At 35.2% G+C, this 27,779-nt stretch overlaps 1 protein-coding gene across 3 annotated transcripts in view; it reads left to right on the top strand.

Moving 5' to 3' along the window:
- ACVR1C (activin A receptor type 1C) overlaps positions 1-27,779 on the top strand; it is a 61,870-nt gene that overhangs the window by 12,103 nt on the left and 21,988 nt on the right. Inside the window, exon 2 of one of the 3 annotated variants that reach the window (XM_044669855.1) lies at positions 26,710-26,949. The exons of the other annotated variants lie outside the window; for them this stretch is intronic. Coding sequence (XP_044525790.1) covers positions 26,710-26,949 — 240 coding nt within the window. The remainder of the gene's footprint in view (positions 1-26,709; positions 26,950-27,779) is intronic. 3 annotated transcript variants of the gene reach the window in all.

Genomic DNA, 27,779 nt, shown 5'->3' on the forward strand with positions numbered 1-27,779 from the left:
TCTCTCTCTCTCTGTCTCTGTCTCTCTCTCTCTCTCTCTCTCTCTCTCTCTCTCTCTCTCTCTCAATCTTTCTCTCTCTCTCAATCTCTCTCTCTCTCAATCTCTCTCTCTCTCTGTCTCTGTCCCTCTCTGTCTCTCTCTGTCTCTCTCTGTCTCTCTCTGTCTCTCTCTCTCTGCTTTCCTCCTTCCCTCCTTCCTCCCTCTCTTCTCCTGACCTCCTCTATTCTCCTAATTTGGGTGGGGGAAAGAAAACTACAGATCTTGCAACATATGCATTATCAAGCAGAATAAATTCCTACTTTTTATGTCAAAAATGTACATATTATTCTTCCTCTTGGGACCATCACCTCTCTGACAGTTAGATAAATAGAATGCTTTATTACTGTTCTCTGGAATTCAGATTGGTCACTGAACTCATCAGTTCTTAAATCCTTCAAAGCTGTTTATCTTTATAATGTTATTATCATTGTATAAATTGTTCTCCAGGTTATCCTCACTTGACTCTCCCTCAGTTTGTACATGTCTTCCCATATTTCTCTGAAATGGTACATTTTGTTATTTCATTTGATTTATATGCCATAATTTATCAAACTACTCCCTAACTAATGAATACACTTGAATTTCTAGTTCTTTGCTATAAAAAAAGAACTGTTATAAAGATTTTTGTACATCTAGGTTCTTTTCTTCTTCCTTTGATATATTTGGAATATAGGCCTCATAGTGATATTGCTAGTTTAAAAGGTTTAATTAAAGTTGAATGACTTTTGGATCATGGTTTTAGATTGCTTTCCAGAATGGTTATACCAATTCACAGCTCCACTAGCAATGAATTATTGTGACTCTTTTTTTGCTTTTTTTTTCTCATTTTTTTTCACTTTTAAATTTGTTTATTTAGAATATTTTTCCATGATTCCATGATTCATGATTTTTCTCACCCCTTTTCTCTACCCCCATCCCGGAGGTGACAAGCAATTCCATTGGGTTATACATGTATCATTGTTGAAAACCTATTTCCATGTTATTCATGTTTGCAATAGAGTGATCTTTTAATGCAAAACCCCCAATTATATCCCCATCAAAACACATGATCGAGCATGTTTTTCTTCAGCATTTCTGTTCCCACAGTTCTTTCTCTGGATGTGGATAGTGTTCTTTCTCATAAATTCCTCTGGATTGTCCTGCATCATTGCATTGCTGCTAATAGAAAATTCTATTACATTTGATTGTGCCGTAAATATTTCTTTTTCTGTGTACATGTTCTCCTGGTTCTGCTTTTTTCCTCTGCATCAATTCCTGGAGGTCTTTCCAGTTCACATAGAAATCCTCCAGTTCATCCAGCACAATAGTATTCCATCACCATCAGATACTACAATTTGTTTAGCCATTCTCTAATTGATGGACACGCCCTCATTTTCCAATTTTTGGCCACCACAAAGAGTGTGGCTATGAATATTTTTGTACAAGCATTTTTTCTTATTATCTCTTTGGTTTTAAATATATACTGCTGATTATTTTGAGGAAGGGCCCTTCTATTCCTATACTTTCCAGTGTTTTCAATAGGAATGGGTATTGTACTTTGTTGATAATCATGTGATTTCTGTTGGTTTGATTATTAATATGATCAATTATGTGGATGGTTTTCCTACTATTAAACCATCCTTGCATTCCTGATATAAATCCCACCTGGTCATGGTGAATAATCCTTTGATAATTTGCTGTAGTCTTTTTGCTAGTATTTTATTTTAAGATTTATGCTTCTCTGTTCATTAAGGAGATTGGTCTGTAGTTTTCTTTTTCTGTTTTTGGTCTGCCTGTCTTTGGAATCGGTACCATCTTTGTGTCATAAAAAGAATTTGGTAAGACTCCTTCTTTGCTCATTTTGTCAAATAATTCATATAGTGTTAGGATTAGTTGTTCTTTAAATATTTGATAGAATTCATTTGTGAATTCATCTGGCCCTGGGGATTTGTTCTTAGGAAGTTCTTTGGTGGCTTGTTTAGTTTCTTTTTCTGAGATGGAATTATTTAAGTATTCTATTTCCTCTTTTGTTACTATAGGCAATTTATATTTTTTGTAAATATTCACCCATTTTACCTAGATTATCATATTTATTTCCATGTAATTGGGCAAAATAGTTCTTAATAATTACCTTAATTTCCTCTTCATTAGAGGTGAGATCACCCTTTTTGTCTGTTAATTTGATCCTTTTCTTTCTTTTTTATTAGATTAACCAGTACTTTATTTTATTTGTTTTTTTTCAAAGTGTCAGCTCTTTCAATTTTATTAATTTCTCCTTTAATTTTAAGGATTTCCAATTTAGTATTTATTGGGGATTTTTAATTTGTAATTTTTCTAATTTGTTAAGTTGCAAGCCCAAGTCATTGATGTCCTCCCTCTTGATTTTTTTGCTATAGGCGCTTAGAGATATAAATTTTCCCATGAATACTGCTTTGACCATATCCCATACATTTTGCTATGTTGTCTCCTCATTGTCATTTTCTTTAATGAAGTGTGTAATTATTTCTATGATTTCTTTTTTGACCCACAGGTTTTGAAGAATTAGATTATTTAGCTTTCAGTAAATTTTAAATTTGCCTTTGCATAGAACCTTGTTAATTATAATTTTTACTGCATTATGATCTGAAAAAATCGCATTTATTATTTCTGCTTTTCTACATTTGTTTGCAATATTTCTATGTCCTAGTACATGCTAGATCTTTGTAGATGTACCATGTACTGCTGAGAAGAATGTATATTCCTTTTTCATCCCTGTTCAATTTTCTTCAGATATCTATTAACTCTAATTATTCTAACATTTCATTCACTTCTCTTACTTCTTTCTTATTTGTTTTTTTGGTTTGATTTATCTAGTTCTGAAAGGGGAAGGTTGAGATCCCCCACCAGTATGGTCTTGCTATCTATTTCCTCCTTAGGCTCCTTTAATTTCTCCTTAGATGCTATGCCATTTGGTGCATAAATGTTTAGTAATGATATTATTTCATTGTTTATGGTACCTTTTAGCAAAATGTAACTTCCTTACATATCTCTTTTAATCAGATCAATTTCTACTTTGTCTGGTGTCATGATTTCTTTTCCTGCTTTTTTTTAACTTTAGATGATGCATAATAAATTCTGCTTTTTATTTTTACCTTTTATCTATGTGTGTCACCCTGCCTCAAATGTGTTTCTTATAAACAGTATATAGTAGGATTCTGCTTTTTAATCCACTGTGCTATCCACTTCTGTTTTATGTGTGAGTTCGTCCCATTCACATTCAGTGTTATGATCACTAACTGTGTATTGCCCTCCATCATATTATCCTCTTTAAATCCTGCTCTATTCTCTTTCTCTCTGTCCCTCTTCATCAGTATTTTGCTTTTTGTCACCCCCTCTCCCTCACTTCTCCCTCCCTTCAATTACTTCCCTCTTCCCTTCCCTTCTATTTCTCTATAGGGTAAGATAGAATTCTATACCCCAATTAGTATACTTGTTTTTCCCTGTCTGAACCAGTTACAGTGAGAGTAAAGTTTAAGCATTACCCACCACCACCCTTATCTTCTCCTCTCTATAATGATTTTTTCATGCCTCTTTATGTTATATAATTTACCTGATTCCATCTCTCCCTTCCCTTTTCTCCCAGTGCAGCCCTCTCTTTTAGCCCTTTATGCATTCATATTAAATATACATATTGTTCCATATCATCACATATACATACACATAACATTATCATGTATATCATATCAAAATCAGCTCATTTCTCTACTTCCTTTCTGAGTAAATTCCTTCTAGCATCTCTAATACTAAGAGTAATTTTTGAGAATTACAGAAATCCTCTTTCCATGTAGACATATAAACATTTTGACCATAATGAGTCCCTTAAAATTTCTCTTTTTTATTTACCTTTTTTAGGGCTTCTCTTGTTTCTCCTTTTTGGACTTCACATTTTTTGTTTAGTTCTGACTTATTCCTCAGGAATGCTTGGAAATCTTATATCTCATTGAGTGTCTGTTTTTTCCTCTGAAGGAATATATACAGTTTTGCTGGATAGGTGACTCTGGGTTGTAAACCCAAATATTTTGCCTTTCTGAATATCATATTCTGTGCCTTTTGATCCTTTAATGTAGAAGCCTCTAGGTCCTGTGTGATCTTGATTGTAGCACTATGGTTTTTATATGGTTTCTTTCTGGCTTTTTCAAGTATTTTCTCCTTAGTTCAGTGACTCTTGAATTTAGCTATTACATTCCTGGAAGTTGTCATTTGAAGATTTATTTCTGGAGGTGATCTGTGAATTCTTTCAGTTTCCATTTTATTTTCTTGTTTGAGGATCTCTGGGCAGTTATCTTTGATAATTTCTTGTAATAATAGTGTCCAAGACTTTTTCTTGATCATAGCTTTCAGATAGTCCAATAATTCTCAAATTGTCTCTCCTAGATCTATTTTCTTTGCCAGTTGTTTTTTTCCAATAAGATTATTTCATGTTTTCCTCTATTTTTTCATGCCATTGATTCTGCTTTATTGTTTCCCTTTCTCATGAAAACATGAGAATTGTTTCTAGATGTTCAATTCTTATTTTTAAGACTTCATTTTCCTCTGCCAGTTTTTGGTTCTCCTTTTTCAATTGGCTCATTTCTTCTCACATCACTTTCCTTTCTTCTTGCATCACTTACATTTCTCTTCCCCACTTTTCCTCTACCTCTCTTAGTAGGTTTTTGAAGTCTTTTTTGAGTTCTTCCAGAATCTGTGTCCAATCCATATTTTTCTTTTGGACTTTGCATTTGTTTCCTTTGCTTTCACTATCCCCTTCTATGTTTGTACCTTTCTCTAAAAAAATTCTTTAGAGCTAGGTGCTTTTTTTGTTGTTTGCTCATTTTTCCAATCTAGGCTCTGTTTTCTGGGAAGTTGGGGTACCCTCTTAAATTTCAGACCTTCTTTGATGTTATTCTTAGCTTATTTTCTGGGCTTTTACCTGTTTCAGTTGTTGGAGGATGATGTGATTGATTATCTCAGGGCTGAGAGCTCTAAGAGTCCCCTCTCCCTGATGATTCTATTGAACATTGAGATGCTAATGGCTTAAAGACTTTCTCCAGGCTTGGGCATAAGTTTTTGATCTCATTCTGTACTTGTTCAGGTCAGGAGCTGATCAAATTCTATCCCAAAGCTTAGCCTCAATTTTTTGGTCTCACTGTGTACTTGATCCAATCAGGCACATCCTTGATTGTCCTTTCCTGGAACTCCACTTTTAGTTTTGGGCAAAAAGATCTGGGGGAGTCCCACCTCTGTGAACAGTGTTCTCACCCCAAAATATGAACTATGTCCTCATCCCAAGCCCAGACTGGGATTCCTGGCTTTGCCAGTTAAACCAAGCATGTGTTAAGTATTTTTTATAAGCCAGGCACTATGCTAAACAGTAGCAGTATAAGTAAAGGCAAACACAGTCCATGACATGTAGGAGCTCACATTCTAATGGGGAAGACAACATAGGATGACTACGTACAAATTTGATAAGTTGGGATTAATCACAGAGGGAGAGTACTAACATTAAGGAGGGGGTAGGAAAGAAAAAGTTTTATGTAGAAACTTTTATCTGACTCTTGAAGGAAAATAGGAAAGCCAAGATGTGGGAATGAGAAGGGAGAACATTTCAGCTATGGAGGATAATTCAAGAAAGTGTTTGGAGTCAGAAGGTGAGGTGTCTTCTGTGAAAAAAAGCAAGGATTTCAGTATCACTGGTTGTCAAGTTTGCTTAAGAAAGAATCTGGAAGGATAGTAGACCCAAAAAGCAGAGGACAGTAAAGATTTTTTTTAACATTTATTAATATTCATTTTTTAGAAAAGTTAACATGGTTACATGATTCATGATTTTTCATAAATTTTTCACCACCAACTACAATGGAATCACAAACTTTGGACTTCAAGAGAATAGTTCCCATTATATGTATAAAGGAAGTAGAAATTTTAGGAAAGAAAACAAAGATGGCAAGTACAGATAGACTAGAACAGTTATTCAAAGGAGGTCTCTATTGAGGTAACACATTTTTTAAGAAATTGAAGGATTTATTTTCAAGATATAAGGAAGACAGGAGAATACCTAAGCCTTGGTAAATTCTTGGGATTTATTGTTACCAAAAAATGTGATTGAAAGAATATTTGTAAGTATGGACTCATATATCTAGTTTCCTAGCCTTACACATTTTTCCTGACAATTATCCACACAGACCTTGAGTGTATCCTTGATGAGGAAATGAGAAGGAAACAGGCAAGTTTTGACAAATCAGACAAGTTTTGAAAAACCTACAGCAAATAGCATCTTTAGAGTTCATGATTGAGGGAATTACAAGAGTAAACTGTGTGTATTGTTTGATTTGTTAAGGCAAGGTAAAATATTGCCATGAAGGCAATTTCTCTACCTTATATGTGTCAGAAGCACACAACATTTCCTGATGTGACGGTTTGGTTCAAGATCTCTCTGACCATATTGTTCTTGCCAGTCATTTTAGTCATATCTGACTCTTCATGACCCCATTTAGGGTTTTTCTTAAAAAAGATGCTGAAGTAGTTTGCCATTTCCTTCTCTAGATCATTTTACAGATTAGAAAACTGAGGCAAATAGGATTAAGTGGCTTATCCAGGGTCACACAGCTAGTAAATTTCAGAGGCAGGATTTGACCCCAGAAAGACTTCAGGCCTGGTGTTCTATCCAGTGTGCCCCCTAACTGCCCCATATGCCTAATCAGTAAACTTAAGTGGTTTCACAGGATGAAAAAGAAACTCCTTTCTTTAGCTTTGAAGGTTCTTTACAATTTGTTTCCAGCTACACTAGATTTTTTTCTTCTTGTATTCCCTGCTACAGACTAACTGGCTATGTCTATTTTTCATACACATTACCCTCCATCTGCTGTGTCCATCCATACATTTATGTGTGCTATCTCCCATGACTCAAATGCATTCTGTCTTCAGGTCTTTCTGAGAGAGTTCCTCTCTTTTCTTCAAGTCACAGTTCAAGCACTACCTTCTACAGGAAGCCTTTCTTTATCCCTACAACTGTTAGTTCTGAACTTCCCTCACTACCTTGCTTCCAACAACGTTGTCTTTGTTCCTTTTATGTTTATTCTGTTTCTACTTTTATATGAATTTGTTTCCGTCCTTCAACTATAAGCACCTTAAAAAGTAGTAATTGTTTCATTCTTTGTATTTATATCCTGGGCACCTGGCACATAGCAGACACTTAAATCAATACTTGTTGATTAATTTTCTTCTCTTATTTATTTGTAACTTGGCGAACAGAAATCACTTTCCTTTTAATTTTCCAATTTAAAACAAATTAATCCAAAGGAAAAAAATATTCTCCATCTGTCATCCTAAGTGATAAGATAATTAGTGACATATAATCTAGTTTTCTAGAGGCCCAAAATGATTAAGAAGTTCCTACAAACTAGATTACTTAATTTCTGATGATCCTGAATATTAAAATGATTTTTGCCAATTCACTAGTGTGAGATCTTTAAAATTAGTATTGATTTCCTGAAATTTATTATACAGGCAGCTCAAAATTATGAATAGGATGTGTCTTCCTTGACTTTTTGTGTCACTAATTTCAGTGAATAGGCAAGTATTGATTAAATGCATACCATGTGCCAGGCATTGTTTTGGACTCTGGAGATGCCGAGTACAAAGAATAAAACATTTCCTTCTTTTAATGAGGTTGGGAAACAGTGGATAGAAAGCTGGACCTAGAGTCAGGAGCATTCATTTTCCTAACTTCAAATCTGGCCTTAGATATTTTTGTGTGTGTGTGTGTGTGTGTGTGTGTGTGTGTGTGTGTTTCTGTGTAAGTCACTCAAACCTGTTTGCCTCAGTTCCCTCATCTATAAAATGAGGTGGAGAAAGAAATCTCAAACCAACTCAAAATCTTTGCCCAGAAAATCCCAAATGGGGTCACAAAGAGTCGGACATGACTGGAAAAGACTGAACCATCTACTCTTAATGGGCTTATATTCTATTGAGTTGGTATGTCATGCTTATAGATAAGAAAATATAGTCTTTTTGGCAAATAAACATTAATTGATGTGGGTGGTAGACACTAATAATGAGAGCAGTCAGGAAAAGGCTTTTGTATGAAGTAGCATTTGAGTTAGGGGTTCCAAGAAGCACCAATGGGGAGGAACAAAATGTTTTAGAAACGAAAAGAGAAATTTTGCAAAAGCAAAGAAGTTGGATATAGACTGTTGTGTATTTATTTAGCACTTGGAATGCATTTCTTCTCTAATAACAATGTTGTCCTTGGTGGTTAGGTTCCTGAATGAACCTACAAAGCCCAAGTTAATCTAATGCAAATAGAAATAAGAATAACTTGAATCTTGTATCTTAGAAGAGTGGGCTGGGATCTTATAACAGGAGGAAGAAGGACCTCTATATTACAAACTTATACACCTGTCCACAAGCCTTAATCACAACTCCCATTTTTTTCCAAAGCAACTGATATTGCCTGTATCTTAGGAGGAAAGTAAGCCTAAAAGATTTCACATTAAAATGTGAATGTCTGATAACACTGGAACTCTCCTCTAAATATTTATACTTCTTAAAAGAAGATGATTATTTACCCAAGTGAATCTCTAAATAGTAGAATTTCAGTCAATGTGGTGGAAAAAATGCAAACAATGTGAGGCAAGCTATATTTAGAAAAGAGGATCAGCCATTGAATAAACTAGGTCAGTTCCTCAAAGCTGTTCCTACTTTTCATAGCTTTTTCTTATTCTGTAATAATAAGGCAAAACAGGACAAGGATTGGTCCTGGAAACAGAAGACCTAGGTTTGGATTCTGAGGGTTGTGCTAGATCAAGAGCACTGATTCTTCAAAGAACCTGAGTTCAAATATCAGCTCTGATCTTAGGATTTTTGTGTTGTTGTTATTGTCGTTGTTGAGTTTTTTTAGTCATGCCCAATTCTTTGTGAAACCATTTTGGAGTTTTCTTGGCAAAGATTCTGGAGTGGTTTGCTATTTCCTTCTTTAGCTTATTTTACAGATGAGGAAACTGAGGCAAATAGGGGCAAGTGACTTTCCCAGGGTCACACAGCTAGTAAGTGTCTGAGTTCTGGATTTGAATTCAGGTCATCCTGGTTCCAGGCCAGAGGCTCTATTCTCTGCTTCACCTAATTGCCCTTAGTACTACTGTGACTTTGGATATCACTTATTCTCCCTGAGCCTGAGTTTCCTCATCTAAAATGAGTGGGTTGGACCAGATGACCTCTGAAGTCCTGTTTACTTCTAGATTTATGACCCTGTGACCTGACTTTGATTTCTAGCTGGGACACTTACTAGCTTTGTGACCTTGAGAAAGTCACTTAACCTAGCCTCAAGTTGAACCCAGGTTTTCTTGATTTTACACCCAGAAATATATTCACACTGCTCTGGGGTTTCAAATGGAATTGAAGCCTTCTTAAATCTAGAGGATAACTTTGAAACCATTTATTTGTAATTACTGTAAAAGCCCTTAAAGACAATGATAATAGAGCATCTTGGCACAGGGGATAAAGTACTAGACTGATACTCGGGAAGACCTTAGTTCAAATCTTAAGATATTCACTAGCTTTGTGACTATGGCTAAATCATTTAATCTCTGTTTGTCTCAGTTTCTTCAACAGTAAAATGGAGATAATAATAGCCTCTACATCTCAGGGTCCTTGTGAGTATCAAATGAGATAGTATTTGTAAACTGCTTAGCACAGTGCCTGGCACATAATGAGTGCTTAATAAAGGCTTGTTCTTTCCTTTTCTGGGTAATTATGTACACAAAATCCTTCATTTCTGAATACTACCTAGCTTGGATAATGTAGAAGTGAATTTTATATTAATTGTTGGCAAATAGTAATGTAACTTTTGCGACTGTATTTCTATTCACAATAAATGTGTGATTTAGATCCATTTAATAATAATTTTAAAAAAATCTAGAGGGTCATAATCCTTGCTGAAACAAGTATCTAAGTCCTCTGACACTTTAAACTTTTTTTTTCAGTGCAAGTTTTTAGAGTCACACTTCTCTTGCTGAAGATGGCTGTCTTATTTCATCCTCACATCAGCCCTGTGGATTAAAATATGTTATTATCACCATTTTACAGATAAGGAAACTAAGATAAAAGTTAAACGATTTGCCCCAAATCATACAGTGAGTGTCTTGAGGCCAACTTTGACTCCAGGCCCCATATTCTATATACATTGCACTATGTAGCTGCTTAGGAAGAAATCATGTATTCTAGTTAGAGCATATACAATGATAATACACATTTAACCTAAGTGTTCTTTCAAATATACACTATCAAAACCTGAATAAACACAAATTCATTTGGCCATTAGAGTCAGACTTTTCCACGGTGAGAAATGACAAAGAATATAATTCTAAATGCAAGTGAGGAAAAATTAGAAGGTGATGGTTCTTTTCAGAATTTCTGTTAAAAGCAACCACATTGGCATCTTGTTTCCTTCTGTAGCTTTTGTATTTTGTTATTGTTGCCATCAAGCTCTGATTTGAAACACCAGCTGGGAACGATAGTCGCTGCAGGCAGCAGACACGTGCTGGAGGTAATACTGATGGAAGGGACAGCTCGTGGCACTGCAGTGCCATCATGAGAACAAAATCCATTTAGACTTCACTCTGAGAGAACTTAATATACACCTGACAGGTAGGCCAGATAGCTATTGTTATGGAATGAGAGAAAGACGGTATGCTTTTTATACTTTAGAAAGTGACTATTAAGTATAAATACATAGAACAGTCAAGCTTTTAAGATTTAAGCTTAATATAGGATCCAGTTTTTTTTTTTTAATCCTCTAGAGGCAAGAAATTCTACTAAAGATTTTCTGGAAAATTTAGAGCACAATTTAGAACTAACTCAAGGTGAATAATTTTTATTAGACTTAAATCCCAAAGGCTCTTAGCTCTGTGCCTCTGTTGCCATTCATTCATGAATATTCATTCAGCAAATATTTATTGAACATCTGTTATGTGCAAGGCACTACACTAGGTCAAATAATATTTGTTAAATTCAAATTTGTCTCATTGAGTATCTGGGAATAAATTAGACATATTTTGAAGCTGCATTACAATTTTTAGACCTCCAAAAATATCATGCCGAGGACTGGTGTTATCAGTGTTTTTCATAATAAATAACACATTTTTTTTAATGCAACTTGTTACATTCAAGGCACTAGATATTGGGCGTATGATGATTCAATTCCAATAGGCAGACAGACATTTATTAAGTGCCTACTTTGTGCATAATAGTTTAGGTGTTAGTGGAAATATAAGATTAGGTTAAAGTAAATGCTCTCATTCAACAAACACTTATTAAACTCTTTGCTAAGGACATAACAAAAGGTAGAAATAAAAACGCTGCTTCCTGATGTACTTACTCATATAGAGAGTTGGTTGCATTTTTTACTTGAAGTAATTCTTGAGTAATATTCAAGTGCATGTCCAGGTTCAGCTATATGGATCATGAATACTGCAGGTTCTTAGGTATTATGTGATCAGGGTACCAGAAGGAGACCGATATTAGGGCAGACCCTTTCTCATTGATACTTTATATCTGTCTCTGGTTAATTATTTCAGCCATCTCAACTAAGTCAGATTGGTTAGTGCTTAGCTTAGCACAGTATCTGACACAAAGTAGGCACAGACTAAATGTGTATTGAATAGATAAATGATTGTTTGTGATTTATTCCATGATTGAACCCAAGATGTCTAAAAGTTGAAATTTTTATGTTTTTTTTTTCTATATCAAACTCACAGCAGACTGCTGGATTATTCTATGGACAGAGTGTGTTGGGATCTGGAGTTAGGAAGAATAAGTTTAAATTTAGCATCAGATACTTCATAGCCATGTGATTATGGGCAAATCACTTAGCCTCAGTGTCATCATATGTATAATTTTTGTTGTTCAGTCCTGTCTGACTTTTCATGACTCCATGAGCCATAGCTGCCCATGGGGTTTTCTTGGCAAGGATATACTAAAGTGGTTTTCCATTTCCTTCTCCACAGGATCCTTTTTGTCAAGCAGTCAGAGGTTAAGTGACTTGCCCAGGGTCTCCTAGCTAGGAAGTATCTGAAGCTAGATTTGAACTCATTCCAGGGTTCTTGCCATCTAAGCCATAGCTGACTTTGTCTTATGTAAAAGAGCACCTACTTCCCAGGGCCATTGTCAATATAGAATGAGATCATATTTGTAAAATGGTTTGTAAACATTAAGGCACTCAGTATATACATTGCTATTATTATTATTATCATTATTATCAGGGGTAGCAGCAACATCATCATTATCTAAGACCCCTGCTTTCCTACTCATTTAAATAAATTTTCCTGGACAGCTCATTTTCCCTCTCCCCACTTAATTAGTTGGTTGTCCAGTCCTGGTGTTTCTACCCCTACAGTACTTCTCCTGGTCAACGCCTTTCTATCACTCAGCTATCATCTTAGTTCTGGCTCCTCTCAATTAGATTTCCATCAAAGGCTGCTGAATTTTCTTCCTATCTTAAGTTGCCCTCTATTTTAGTCCATCCTATATACTGTTACCAAAGGGATTCCAGATCTAACCATGTGTTCCTTTCATCAATCCCAGTGGCTCCCCATTTCCTCTGATTAACTCTTCTCTTTAGCTTTTAAAGCCTTTCTCAGCTTGACCCCAACCCATCTTTCTGGTATCAATTAAAATTGCTCCCTCTCCTACCTTCTTTGTTCCAGTCACATTTTCCTTTTCTCTGTTGCTTACATGTGACATTTCATCTCATGTATGCTCCTTTCCTGCCTCTACCTTGCTATAAAATCTCTCTCTTCCTTCAAGATATTGCTCAAGTACAAATTTCTATATGAAGCCTTTTTGAATTCTCTCCATCTGTTGATGCCCTTCCACTCTAACTGCCTTGTATTTAATTATGTATTTATGTGATCTTCTCTTTATATTTGCTCCACATATAGTCATGTGCATGTTTTCCCCCTCAAGCATATAATATATTTGTAAATAGAGTGTTTAAAATGCTTTTTAATCCATTGGCTTGACAAGTCACTTAATCTTCCTGTGCTCTAGTTTTCACATCTGTGAAATTGGTAGCAATACTTGCATGGGGAGCAGCTAGAAGACTCAGTGGATTAAGAGTCAGGCCCAGAGACAGAAGGACTTGGGTTTAAATCTGGCACATCCTAGCTGTGTGACCCTAGGCAAGTCACTTAACCCCCCATTGCCTAGCCCTTACCTTTCTTCTGCCTTGGAACTAATATACAGTATTGATTCTAAGATGGAAAATAGGGATTAAAAAAATACTTACATGAACAATTCCAAAGGGTTGTTATGGAGATTTTGTTTATGTTGGCTTTATCTAATGATATATAGTGCATTAGAAATTAAAATGTTTACTTGGTTATGAAATTAGTTTTGACCTCATGGACCTGTTGAAAAGCTCTTGGGAACCCCCAGTGGTCCCAGGGCCACATTTTGAGAACTACTACTCTAAGAATGACCAATTCTTAGACTAGCTAAAAAAATAACTTAAAGTCTTATTATATAATCTACATCCAGAAACTGAGTTGATGCAGTATTGGTGGACCTGATCTACCATGATGCTGACAACCTTACTTTCAATGAAGCTAGAAAGCAAAGAAGTTTCATCTTAGTAGTATTCCCTGTTTCACCATCCTGATAGATCACAAACATAGATAACTTGTGTTTAAACTCTTCGTCTTCTAGATAGCTCTTGTGTGATCTGGAGCAATTGATGGCTTATGAACTATTTACTAAACCATTCCTGTATGTCCAGTACTGTGTTAGGCACTGAGAATACAAAAAAAAAGAGTCAAAAATAGTTCTTTCCTTCATGGAGCTTATATTCAATAGAGAAGAGGGTAATAAAATATCAAGGTAGATAAATAAATATAGGACATATACAAGAAATCCATTATGATTACAAGTAGATACTAACTTCTGGTATAAAATTTGCCAAGCCCTTTTCAGGGCTGCTATTCTTCTTTGGTATGCACTTGTCACCCAGATCTGTGTCCAGTGGCTCCAAGAAGCTGTAGCAGGCACAGTGGCCATACTACAGTAAACTATCTCAAAAGGAGGGCTAAATCAGGTTCAGGGAAACTGACAGGCTTCAAACCTACCAGCCTTGAAGGCTGCAGAAGCAGGCACTGGGGAGTATTTAGAGAAGTCAAGGTAATCCATTGCATTCCAGGCCATCACCAGGAATCCTGACTTTTGTCCTGACACTGAACTTAAATGACTCTGGAAGAGAGAGTGAGATTGACAACTTTGTGCAACTCTGCCTCACTTAAATCCGATTTATGCCAGAAACAAAAGACATCACCTGTGATGTCATTTTGGTCCTTTCCAAGTATGAAGGACAACAACCAGCCATCTGAATGCTAACAACTGGGACAATCCATCTTGAAGGAGGTGACATTCGAGCTGAACCTTGAAGGGAGCTTAATGTTCCAAGAAGTAGAAGTGATTTATCTGAATAAAATCACTCTGAATAAGGAGGATGGATTTGAAATCTGCTGACTACACTTATTCTATTAAAAGAGAGCATTCCAGGCATAAAAAGAGAGATTTTTGGGTAAAGGCACATAAATGAGAATGGAATACCATTTGGGGGGAATAGCCAGTTGGACAGTTTGGTTGCATCTTTTTGAGGACATAACAGGGATTTATGTGGAAACAACTTAAAAAGACAGATTATCATCGAACTGTGCATGAGTTTTAATGCCAAACTAAAGGCAGTGGAAGCCACTGAAGCTTCTTGAGCAGAGGAGTAACATTTGTCAGACCTGTGTTCTAGGTATATGAGTTTGGCAGCTCTGTGGAAGATGGAAGATGGATTGGGAAAGGAAGAGATTGGATACAAGGAGACCAATGAGTGGTGATGAAGAGCTATGATGAAAGTGATTGTAGTAATAAGAGTTGAGAGAAAGAGCCAGATTAGAGAGATCACTTGGCTTCAGTTTCCTCTTCTGCTAAAGAGGGAGACAGAGTTGAACTAGATGCTCAAAAGAATTTTTTTTTATCCCGTGACCCAAGTGAATCAGAAACACTATTTAGATTAGGGATTATAACACCAGGAGAAATAATCTCTTTACCTTGCAGTGCTCATGATTGTCATTGTTTAGGCATTTTAAAATCTTATCTAATCCTTCCCATGACTCCATTTGGGTTTTGTTTTTGGCAAAGGTACTGAAGTAGTTTGCTATTTCCTTCTGCAGCTCATTTTACAGATGAGAAAGCTCAGACAAACAGGGTTAAATGACTTCCCAAAGCCATACAGCTAGTAAGTACCTGAAATCAGATTTGAACTCAGACCTTCCTGACTCCATGCTAGTACTCTAGCCATCAAATTGCCCTGTGCCCACAATGGACATTAGCAAAAAAGACTACAATAAAACCAATGCACAGACCTTATTTGGGAAGAATAGGATTTGTTAAGTTATATCTTTTTATGAGGAACTATCCAAAAGTAATAAAGATTAGAAATTGCAAACATAAAAATTGAATACATGTATTGTACCTCTATACTTTGGGGTTACTTTCAGTTAATATAGCCAAGTCTTAATTATCTCTCTCCACATGATTTGTGTAAAGTGAATTATTAACCCAAGGTGACTTCCCTTCAATACCCAGCCTGTACACGGCCTCTTTCTCTTACCAGCAATCAGTATATGGTTAGGAAATACAAACTAACATTATTACTTGCCCAAGACTCCTATTTTAGACTCCCAATATTCACAGCAGGGTAGAAATCTTAAGACTACTGTATTAAATGGTACTAACAATCGAAATGGTGATAGAGAATGGAGAGACATTAGGCATCTATATTTTTTCCATTCTCTTCATCCTCCTTTTATTTCTCTCCTTCTTAGAAAGAGAGGGGGTGGGAATTAAATAAAGGGCTATTGGATTGTTCTGAGAGGATAAGGGTGAATGAAGGAATTCAAATTTTATAGCCTTTTTAAAAAAACCCTTACCTTTTGTCTTAGAATTGATACTATGTATTGGTTCCAAGGCAGAAGAGCAGTAAGGGTTAGGCATTGGGGGTTAAGTGACTCGCTCAGGGTCACACAGCTAGGACATGTCTGAGGTCATATTTAAACCTGGGACCTCCTGTCTCTGAGCCTGGCTCTCAATCCACTCAGTTACTTAGCTGCTCTCCAAGTTTTATAGCCTTTTAAATGGATTTCTTAGTTTAAGTGAGGCTTTGGCAACCTATACCAGCCATAGTAAATGGCACTAGAACTAGGGAATCCTTCCTCTTTTCTGAACCCATTCACCCTCTGGCTCCTTTTTCCAGACAATCAGAGTCCCATGTGTCCTGTCTTTCTAGAGCTTTCAGCCTTACCCTTGATCTGCTGATCCAAAATTTCTCCTCACTCTTCTCTGTCTCAGTACAATTATGTATCTCCCTTTTCACCTCTGAATATCCTCAGCTGGGTCTAATTATCTGATTAAAGTAATCATAGAAAGGTGAGAATGGAGTTTATTTGTATTGTAAAAGAGAAACTTATTCATAAAAAGAAATTTCTAATTGGGGAAATATGGTAGACAAAAGAAGGACTGGAAGGGTCTTCATAGCATCCCAAGCTTTTCCGAGTTGCCACTATTTTCATCTTCTAAAATTAGTCACACACACATATAAATATACCTCCCTTTATTTTGACTCCTAAGGAATAAAATAGATGAAATAAGTGTCATAGCTGTCCACCATTCACCTTCCTCCTTACCTTTGGGGAGCAGCTGTTTCAAACTCATGAACCTCATTAAAAATCAAAGAATCAAGGTGTGAGGCCAGCCAGAGATTGTCATGGATTATAATACTATGAATAATAGAATATTTGAAGCCCTAAATGATAAATTCAGTAAAGAAGAGGCTTTCCTGTAATTAGGAAAGGAAGGGATAAGAATTATGGCTGTACCTATGATTTCATTAGTAGAATGAATTCACAGATGAGGAAACTCTGCCACCCAGTGCAGATCAGCATCTTCTCAGCAAGATGCAGTCTCAGAATTCCCTCGAGCACTGAGTGGGCAGTTTAAACAAAAATAAGTGACCTCAATGGGCCAAAAGAATTTTCTTAGAAATAGAATTGTTCTTGATAATTTAAAAATGTCCTTTAAAAAAGGATATGTTAAGAGAAAATAAAACACAGTTTATTATATTTTTATATATTACATTTTATATATTACATTATATATATTTTTTACATTTTTTATGTTGAAATTCATTTATTCAGGAGGTAAGTAGTTGTAAAACAAGTTTATGACCACCAGCAATTAAAAGTTCATCTTTTGTTTCCCCATTCCTATTCAGTGAGTAAATTAAAATATAAGGAATTATGATATGTCCAAGTTAAATGACTCCTATTAAAATAAGTAGCTTCATATAATTTAAAATTAAAAATTTCAAGCCACCTTTAATCCTGTTCTAGAAACAGAGGCTGTGTATGATTATCTCAATCCATACCTAACACTACCACCCACCATCCAAGAAAGAAAACTGTGTCCAGGCAGACTTTTGAATACACTAACACTGCTCAGAGAACAGTGGTTAAAGTGGACTTGGATTTTTTATAGATTCATTTTAAATATTTCTCTTCAAGACTCATTAGCCTCTTTATAAAAAAAGTAGAATTGGATTTATGTGAGAAAGAGAGATTATATTACTGGAAACTTTCAAAAGCAAGTTGAAAAGGCTGTTGTGAAATGGATAATAGAACACTGTTATAGCTCCCCTTTCTCAGAAGTACAAAGGCCCAAGGTTAATGATTGCTAGAGCAGGGTAATATTATAGAGATCTTGACACTTCTTAAGGAACATAGAAATTTAGAATCAGCCCCATTCCTATTCATTTGAAAAGAATCCTTAAAAACTCGGAGGAAACAGTTGGTCCTGTGCCAAAAAAATAACTGGCAGAAATAGAAAAGCAACAATTTGGGGTTGGGGTAGAGAGGGTTAAAATTTATTTTTTAACTCTTTTGTAAAAAATATTTTTAGTCCCCAAATCTCTCCCTCCTTCCTCTTCCCCACTCAATGAGAAAGCAAGAAATATAATGCTTATTATACATTTGAAGTCATGCAAAAAATTTCCATATTTCCATATTAGACATTTTGTGGAAAACAAAAAAAAAAAAAAGAAAATTAGAGAAAGTGAAAAAATGCTTCCATCCACACTCAGAGTTCATCAGTTTTTTTAAAGATGGATATAATTTTCATCACGAGTCATTTGGAATTGTTGAGGATTATTGTATTGATCAGAGTAGCTAAGTCTTTCACAGTTGATTATTGCTATGATGTTACTGCTACAGACAGTCTTCTAATTGTGTGCACTTCAATTTGCATCAGCTCATGTAAATCTTCCCAGGTTTTTCTGAAACCATCCCTTTCATCATTTCTTATAGCAAAATCCATCTCAAGCATTAACCACAATTTGTTCATCTATTCCCCAGTTCATGGGAATTCCTTTAATTTCCAATTCATTGTTACCACAAAAGATTTTTGTTGTTGCTCAGTCATGTCTGACTCTTCATGACCCCATGTAACATAGCATGCCAAGTGCTTTCATTCTCCATTATCTCCTGAAGACTGTCCAAGCTCATGTTCATTGCTTCCATAAAACTATCTATCTATCTATCTATCTATCTATCTATCTATCTATCTATCTATCTATCTATCTCATCCCCCCTTATCCCCATTTCCGCTTTCCTACAATCATTTTCAAAAGCAAGGATGGCCTTCACAGTTTTCTCATTTTTTTTTCAATTTTGGGACTATTATTCCTATAATTTATGAATTTCTTGAATAAAATTCTTTTTTTGAGGTGGATGCTTCCTTTCACACTTTAGAGTTAAATAACATTTAGTTAACAAACTGTATATTTATATTTTTAAGTATCTACAGATGAAATTCATTATAATGAACCCTAGCAGATTACCAAATTATTTTGATATATTAGAACTTTATTATGATAATATGAAACTTTATATTTTTCAGAGCACTTTCATACCCATTTTCTCATTTAATCTTAAATGTTTTAGTCTCCCCATTTTATTTTTCTAATTGAGACAGAGAGATTAAATTGTGGAAGTGATTAAAATGTTTTTATTTTATCCCAATCATATGTTCATTCCAATATGCTATAATTAATGTTAGTGAATTATATTTTTCAGGTGGGAGATAAAATGGAATTGATTCAAAATCTCTTTGTAGATCTTTAATAACAAAAAAAGTAATGCTTTGATCTTAGGGAAAGGTATCAATTGAATACACACCAAAACAACCTTTCCCAATTTCTGTATTTTCTTTATGTGATTATTTTGCTGATTAGGCGTTCTGGGATACAAGGTCATTGGTTTTGTGTTAGAAAGAAGTCAAGAGGTAATTGGTACTTAGTAGCAGGGCAAAGCAATTATAAAGAACATAGCTACAACTGAACAGAGCTGTAACTTCTTATCTCTACCCTCCCTTAACCCTCTAATAAATGCAGCAGGCAATCAGGTACCATCCTTGGTGAGTCAGAGAAATAATTTCTTGTTCTGGACTAAATGATTTAGAGAATTTGTAATAATCAAATAAATTAAACATTCTTCCCTTGTTGCATACATAACTTTAACAGAAACATAAAAGGCTTCTTCCTAAAGGTGTTTGTTACAGTCCATGGGATTTTCTGGGAAGAGATAGTGTAGTGGTTTACTATTTTCTTCTCCAGAAGGACCTGGTCAGTGAGGTCACAAAGAATCAGTTATGAACCAATGACTGAACAAAACTACAAATTTATTATAGTGGATTTTTACCTCTAACTTGTCATTCTAAATTTTATCAAAATTATTAATAAGACATAGTAAATGTAAATTGGCATCAGTCAAATTAAAATATAGCTTAAAATATTTTCCTGAACTAAGAGAGCCAATTTGATTATATTAATTAGATATTTAATTGCTATCTATAATCTTATCAGTGTGATTACTCTTTTCCCAGAGCAGATCTAAGCCCTTTGCATACCTTTTTAATTCTATGCGATTCTTATTCATATTTTCAAATATTTAATTTGTTGTCTGTCTTTTCAAGATAAATTTTCCCTCCAAAATGGAACCTAAAAACCAGCAACACCTGATCTTCCTGTGTAACACTTGTCCATGTTTCCCCCAAAAGGAAATCCACTAAGCATGCTGGAACTCTTCCTTATATCCTTTTGTCACAAAGAGTATACTAATAGATCCTGAGAACTGTCCATTGGTTATTCCTTACTCTGGGCACTGATCAACCCATCTTCTTTTTCTCTCAGACATTTCTTAGATGACATTCCTAATACCATAACATATACTTATGTGTATATGTTGGATATAGTCTGAATTAAAGGTATTTTCATCTACTTAAGCAATTTTTTATTTTATCCAGGAGGTTCAGAAATGCTTGGGAGAATTAATGTAGTCAACAGTGAAATCCATAAACAGGAGCATCTGGAAGACCTCACTGTCTATAGCAATAATTCTTAATTTAGAGTTCATGAACCCCTAAGGATAGATTTCTGGATCTATAAACTTGGATGGGAAATATATGCCTTTATTTTTCTAAAACCTCTAATTGATGTTTAGTATTTCTTTTAATTATAAATGTAGGCAAAAAACATTGTGAGAAGAGTTCCATAGGCTTTAATAGACTACCCATGGTCTATGTCACAAAAAAGCTTTAGAACCCTTGATCTATAGATCTCAACTCAAAGGATTTATTCTAATCTATACTCTACTCAGAAGCCAAAGTGATTTTCTTAAAGTGCAGTTCTGTCCATGTCTTTCCCCACTCAATAAACTTCAGTAGTTCCATGTTACCTCTTAGAACAAATATAAAGTATTCTATATGTCAGAGTTCTTGATAACTTGATCCCTTCCTACTTTTCCAGTCTTCCTATACTTTACTTCCTTCCTTCCATTTTATGATCCAACCCCTTCCTACTTGCTCTCTCTCTTTTCTCTCTCTCTCTCTCTCTCTCTCTCTCTCTCTCTCTCTCTCTCTCTCTCTCTCTCTCTCTCTCTCTCTCTTTCTCAAAACCCTTACCTTCTGTCTTAGAATTGATAATAAATATTGGTTTCGAGGTAATTGGGGTTAAGTGACTTATCAAGGGTCACATAGGTAGGAAGTGTCTGAAGCTGGATTTGAACTTAGATCCTCCTGTCTCCTAGCCTGGCTCTCTATTCACTGAGGCATCTAGCTGCTCCTCTGCTTGCTGTCTCTTACATAAAGGGGTCCAACCTCTCATTTCTAGCCATGTCTTTGCACTATCTCTCTCATCCCTAGAATATTCTTCCTCTTTATCCCCAATTATTAGGTTATTTGGCTTTCTTAAATCTGACCTGAGATCCCACCTCCAGCAGGAGACTTTTCTGGCCCCCTCAGATGATAGTGCTTTCAAGGTTACCCTTTTCTCTATGCTCTCTATATGATATGTACTTAGCTATTTACATGTTTTCTCTTGTAATGCAATATGAGCTCATTAGGGGCAGAGACTATTTTTATCTTTTTTTTCTATTCCTGGAGATTAGCATACTTCCTGGCACACAGTGAACACTGAATAAATGCTTTTTGATTGGTCGATTACATTTTATTTTCCCAATGATATTACTAACCACTTGTGAATATATATCTAATTTATGTTTGGTCTAATATTAGTGATAAGGGGTTTGTCAAATGAGATTTTCTCTGTTGCATATTTCAAGACATTGTATAATTTAACATATTCAAGACAGACATGTTGTTGGAGGAGAGCCTTCAGGTGTTATTTTGCTTAGCTGATTCAAATGCTTTTTTATAGTCAACAAACAAAAAGCACAGTGGAATCTTATTTGTTCACTCCAATTCGTGATGGTCAAGATGTAGTCTACTGTGAAATGCCACTTGGGAAAGCCTACCTTTGCCTCTCTAATTTGCTCTTTCAGGATTTCTTTAATATGTGTAGATTACTTTTATACAATGTGAATGCATAGAGAAAAGTGGGTGGTTGGAGCTTTAGCAGTTACCTTTTTTTGGTAGTAATATAATATGGACTTTATTCCCACTCCTTTGGTATATACCTTGAATATTTATCCCTTAATATCCTCAAAATGTTATTACTTTAAGCAGAAACCTTCCATATGAACACCTGATCTAAGAGCTGCTTGTCCATTTTTGCTTTCTTTTGTTCAGTTTCAGTTTCTACTTCCTCTACAAATACATCAGGGCTCCTGATGTTAGAGTTCAGTTGTGATGGCTCACTCTACATGAGGTTAAAAAGAATATGTTGTGAAGATCTTCGTAGATTAAAAAAAACTTTTATCCATTTATTATTCTTCTTCTAGCTTAATCCTGTGGTACATTTAGGATGAATTTTCTGAATAGAATGTCCTTCCAAACCTTCTTTAAACTGACTTCCTGTCGTATGAGACAATATTGCTCATAATCTTTTCCCACATATGTATGTGTATATATGTATGTATATAGTTATAGTTATAATTACTCATGTCATTCTATCAGTAGATATCTGTACTCAATGCACTAGAAATTTTCCTATAAATTTTTTATTATTTTAATAGTTTTAATGTCTCACTCAGGCTATTCTGTTTCCTCATATTTTTGCTTCATAATCAGCCCACCTCTGAGAGAGTGCACACACACATATTTTTATTGGTGCCTTTTTATTACTTCTTGTACATAATTTGCCATTAATAATTTGCTTAAGCCTTGTTATATCTAGCATCTTTACATTGGGACAGGGTATGAGAAATTTTAATTCTTTGGGAATCTTGTTGTGCCATGATTCCTAGTCATGTAGTGTCATTGAAGAACATTTTTTTGGTTAGATTTTTTTCTGGCATTTAATTACTTAGGAACATTGAAAACACTGGATTCTTTCCTAAATGGGATCTGTGTCAAATTTCTTTCTTATATCTGACACTCCTTCATTGCCATTTATTGCATTTCCCTTTCCCTCCCTTCACCTTTCCTTTCCTTTTCCCTTTTCCCTTTTCCCTTTCCTTCTCCTTCCTCTTTCTCTATCAGCATGCCTATCACTATCCAACCTGGCTCTCATATTGATGCAGTTGACTCTAATCATCCAACTGCATGCCATTACCTGAGCAGGATTCATTTTATATCTACTTTATTTTTCCAGTGTAGGTTATTAAATTGATTTTTTAGAAATGATGATTTTCACTGAAGAGATTTGGTGATATCCTGGGTTTCATAGTATAATTAGTTAATGTTATCTGGAAAAAGGACACTTGGAACTATGTATTGATCCATTGGGAATCCACCATTTGTATGGACCCTGCTTAGGATGTCATCTATAACACCAGTGTATATACCTTAGTTGAACTTATCTTCCTTAAAAATTTTTTTGTTTAATGTCAGTATTCATATTTTTGAACAATGTTTATCTCTATGTTTACATCTGTCATAACTTTTTTATATGATGTCAACATAATATAAGTAGCACCAGGAATTGGAAAGGAAGTGGACCAAAGTTCTGGGTCCTCATAAGGTAAAGAAAAAGCTTGTCTATAAGACCCAGGAGAGGATGAGGCAAAGCCCAAGGTTGCAGTAACAGCAAGAAGAGAAGAGATGGCTGCAAATAGAGGGCAAGATATATCCTTGCAAAAATTTTCCCCTTCATCCTCTGCACTGGATGCTTGTTAATAAGCTACAGTTATCTTCACATTCAGCAAACATCAAAAGTGCTAAATTCTTTTAAAAATCTCTTCATCAGATTTATTACTCTGTTGCCATAAGAGAGTCTGGCTGGATAATGCCTGTTTTAAAAAGCAAACTATCTGACATTTTAATTCTTACATTTTAATATACCAAACAAGGCAGCAGCAGAGATTCTTGGTGATATATTTGGATGACAAAAACTGAATAACAGCTTTTCAGGGACTAGTCATAAAAGATGATGAGTATTTCACCCACTTTGAGGTATCGTTCTATGACCTTCAGCCAAAGCTTTCTTGGCATTTGATTGGCTATTGTGAAACATGTGTAATGGAGAGTTGATACTCCCTAGTTAAAGAATCCTTTAATAAAACTCTGTTGCTTGACATTTATTTTGTCATTTTCTATCATTTGCTTAGGAATGAACATTTTAAATTCTTAAATAAGTCTATCTGAAGCTTATCAAATGGGTGTTAACATCAACCCTGAAAAAAAGCTACATAGATATTAGGATGGATTTCAGGAGAAAAGTGTGCTGTCACTGTGAATTCTTTTATTCAAGACCACAGATTTAGAGCTGAAAGGGATCTTGGAGCCAATGAGTTCAGCCTCTTCCTTTTACACTTAAGGAAACTGAGACCCAGAGTGTTCTCCAAAGTGGAGACTTCTCCAGAGTTCCACAGAGAGTAACAGGAGAGATTTGAACCCAGATCCTCTAATTCCCCATTCCACGGTGCCTCAAGACCTCTCATCACTGTTATTTTAGCTAGGTACCTCTCCTGGGGAGGCCTTTGTCAAGGCTTATTATACTGTTTCTGTTTAAAGTCATCCCAGCCTTGAAGAATATACAGTAGAGAGTCTTCAGGGGTTAGAATGGCTTGCATTCTTTGCAGCTCTCCAGGGATTCTTTAAATTGCCATTTTACTGTTTTGCTTTATCTAAAAGCCAGGAAAAACATTAAAATGATGTTTAAGTTTTCCTTTATTCTCACCCCAGAGTTAAAAAAATTCCATACAGAGTCCAAAGGAATGAATAATGACAATGGATTATTTTGTCCTTTGCTTTTTTCTTCAAAGGACTAAATGAATATTTTCAAGAGTAGATGTTTCTTGATTATATTGTAATGTGTATCCATCCATAAGTAGCCTCCTTAGCCCTTCTCACTTTTCCACAGCAATGAGAATTCAAAACCCTGGAGAAAAGAGGTGAGAATGTTGTTTTACATTTTAAAAAGTGCTTGGTTCAACCAGGAGAGAATTAGGAACTAAGCTTACTTTCTGAACAATCCTATGCTTTGCGAGAAAAGAAAGTAAGACTTCCAAGCTTCTCAACTAATAATGAAACAAAATACATTTTGATTAAACACTTACAATGTGCAAGGCACTAGATTAGCAAATAATGATGTGATTGATCTATTGCCTTAGAACTGTATGAGGTTATTATGTCCAGCTGCTGCATTTTGTACATGAGAAAACTAAGACTCTCTGAGGTGAGATGACTTTTCCAGGTCAAACAGGTAGTCAGTTGAATCAAACCCATTTCATCAGACTAAAACCAGTTTTCTTTCTGCTATGATATGAGCAGGAGGGGATGAGGAAGAAGGGAAACTCACAAATAACTACTCTAAAGGGAGAGTGTGGTAAGTGCCAAGTAAGAGAACCAGTCAAAAAGCTATGATAATATGGGAGACAGAGGAGAAAACAGTTAGCTGGAACTGTCTGTGTGTGGTGGGTAGGGAAATGTCAAAAAGCAATTAAGCAATTTCATATGTGAATTAGGCCTTGAAAGAAGACTGGGGACCTAAGACACAAACCAGTTGCCTTTATTCTATGGACAAAATGTCATGGATATAAACTGCTAGAAACAGAAATGGTAAAAGAAGGGAATTAGCACTTCTTAATAAGTAGAAAATGTGCTCTTTTCAGTTTCTAGTACCTGATGATTTTATGAGGTTAGTAAATACAGTGTTCCTTCTGTTCACCACCTCCCTTAATCTGGCCTGCATAATTATTTCTACATTTTGTTTCTCCCAGCATTCAATTTTTCAGTTGCCACCCAAGTTACACAGTTACAGAAAACCAGTAATGTTTGGTAAAGATAATTTTAAAGGTGAATAGTTTATAGCAGAGCTTGCTGTCCTTCTCTGATATGAAGTCCTCATTTGAACTATAATAGACTCTCATATGAGAGTATTTTCACTATTATCATCTAGCTTTGTATAGAGGATAGAATTCTGGACTTAATGGAGTTCGGTTTAGATTCTACCTCTAATATTTATTGCTTGTGTGACCTTGGGCACACAGGTAATAAAAGACCTTAAGTCCTTTGGGTCCCTACTTCTTTATATGTAAAATAAGGGTGTTGGACTAGACGACTTCTTATGTCTTCTCCTGCTCTAAATGTATGTTTAAGAGAGTATATAATGACAAAAACTAAAATAAATTCAATAATACTTTAATAATTTGTTATTCATAACATCAGTTGAAAATAGTAATTGTTCTGCTGTTTTAAGAGAGCAGATAATTATACTGAGATTATTTGTAAAAAAATTAGCAAAAATAAGAAGATAAAAATAACCTTTAACCCAAACAAATAATCAAGTAAACATACAAAATGAAGAATTCAACATTTAAACAAATTCTTAGTATTTAATGTGGAATCGACTAAATTAATAAACAAATGAGCCAAAAATATTCTTTTTCTATATTCCTTTCAAGGTTGGCCTGAAGTTTTTTTTTCTTGTTTTTTTCCCTTTTTATAATATGATTGTAGTAAATGCCATCTAGAGACATTCATTGAGTCATTTAATGAGTCATTACTGAGACATTTAATGTGCTGGCCCTCTTATTATAACTCTGTATCCCATAGAAATTTATGACCTGCAGCTTGAGAATTACTAGTTAACAAGGTATATACATGAAAGTATTTTGGCTAAATTGCCATTTCTAGAATATTTAAAATAGATTAATTCACTGTTGTTTTCTTTTAAAGCTGCAGCATCTCCCAAATTGCAAAAACTAGGACCAGTGGAGCTGACCATAATTATTACCATACCAGTTTGCCTTTTGTCCATTGCTGCAATGTTGACTATATGTACCTGTCAAGGACGTCAATGTACTTATAAAAAGAAAAAGAGGCAAAATGTGGAGGAACCATTAAATGAATGCAACTTAGTAAATGCTGGCAAAACTCTTAAAGATCTTATTTGTGATATGACTACATCTGGGTCTGGATCTGGTATGTACTGCTTATTCATTTCAAAGTAAAAATCACAAATAAAAAGCAAAAAGCTTTCCCCAAATGTCAAAAATTATCTACTTTTCTCCTTTGTTCCTGCCATAGCATTGATGGTAGGGTTAGAAACCAAATTCTGATCTCATTACTGCTATGCTGAATATTTAATCTCTTTTTCCTCACAATAGCTTTCAAATAGTTGAAGACATCAACAATCTCCCTCCTCACTTAGAACCCTTTATACTTGTATAGTCTTTTGTCTTTTGATTATTGTCAGATATTTTCTTGAAAAGAATTGAGCAAATTATAACAGGACTTTAAAGTCTTTATGGTATTATTCGAACAAATTTTCACAATATGGTAAGGATGGCAGGTAGTGGTTATGGCCTCGACAAATTGGCTAACATTGCCTATGAAAGATGAGAGGGAATGTGTTAGTGTGTATCAAGTCATCATTAAAAAAATATATAAAAAAAAGAAAACATATAGGAACAGAGTGGAAGTGAGTATCCTCACCCTTGCTCTTCTCCTTTTATAATTGTAACCTTAGACTTAAACTTGCTTCTTTATGCTATTGATAGACAATATCTCTAGGCTTATCCCACCCTTTTGTTCCATCTTCTGTTGGGAAGAGACTTCAGAGATATTAGCCATACCTAGAGAAGGGAAAGGAATTCTTACCTGCTAATGTGGGAATTGGTTTGCCTTTCCAGAGTGGGAGTTCTTATTCTTTTTTTATGTCCTGGACTCCTTTGGAGTCTGGTAAATCCTTTGAACCTCCCCTCAGGTTAATGTCTTTAAATACATAAGGAAACATATAGGAATAGAAAAGG

This window comes from Gracilinanus agilis, chromosome 3 (genome assembly GCF_016433145.1).
Source record: "Gracilinanus agilis isolate LMUSP501 chromosome 3, AgileGrace, whole genome shotgun sequence".
Lineage (NCBI taxonomy): Eukaryota > Metazoa > Chordata > Mammalia > Didelphimorphia > Didelphidae > Gracilinanus > Gracilinanus agilis.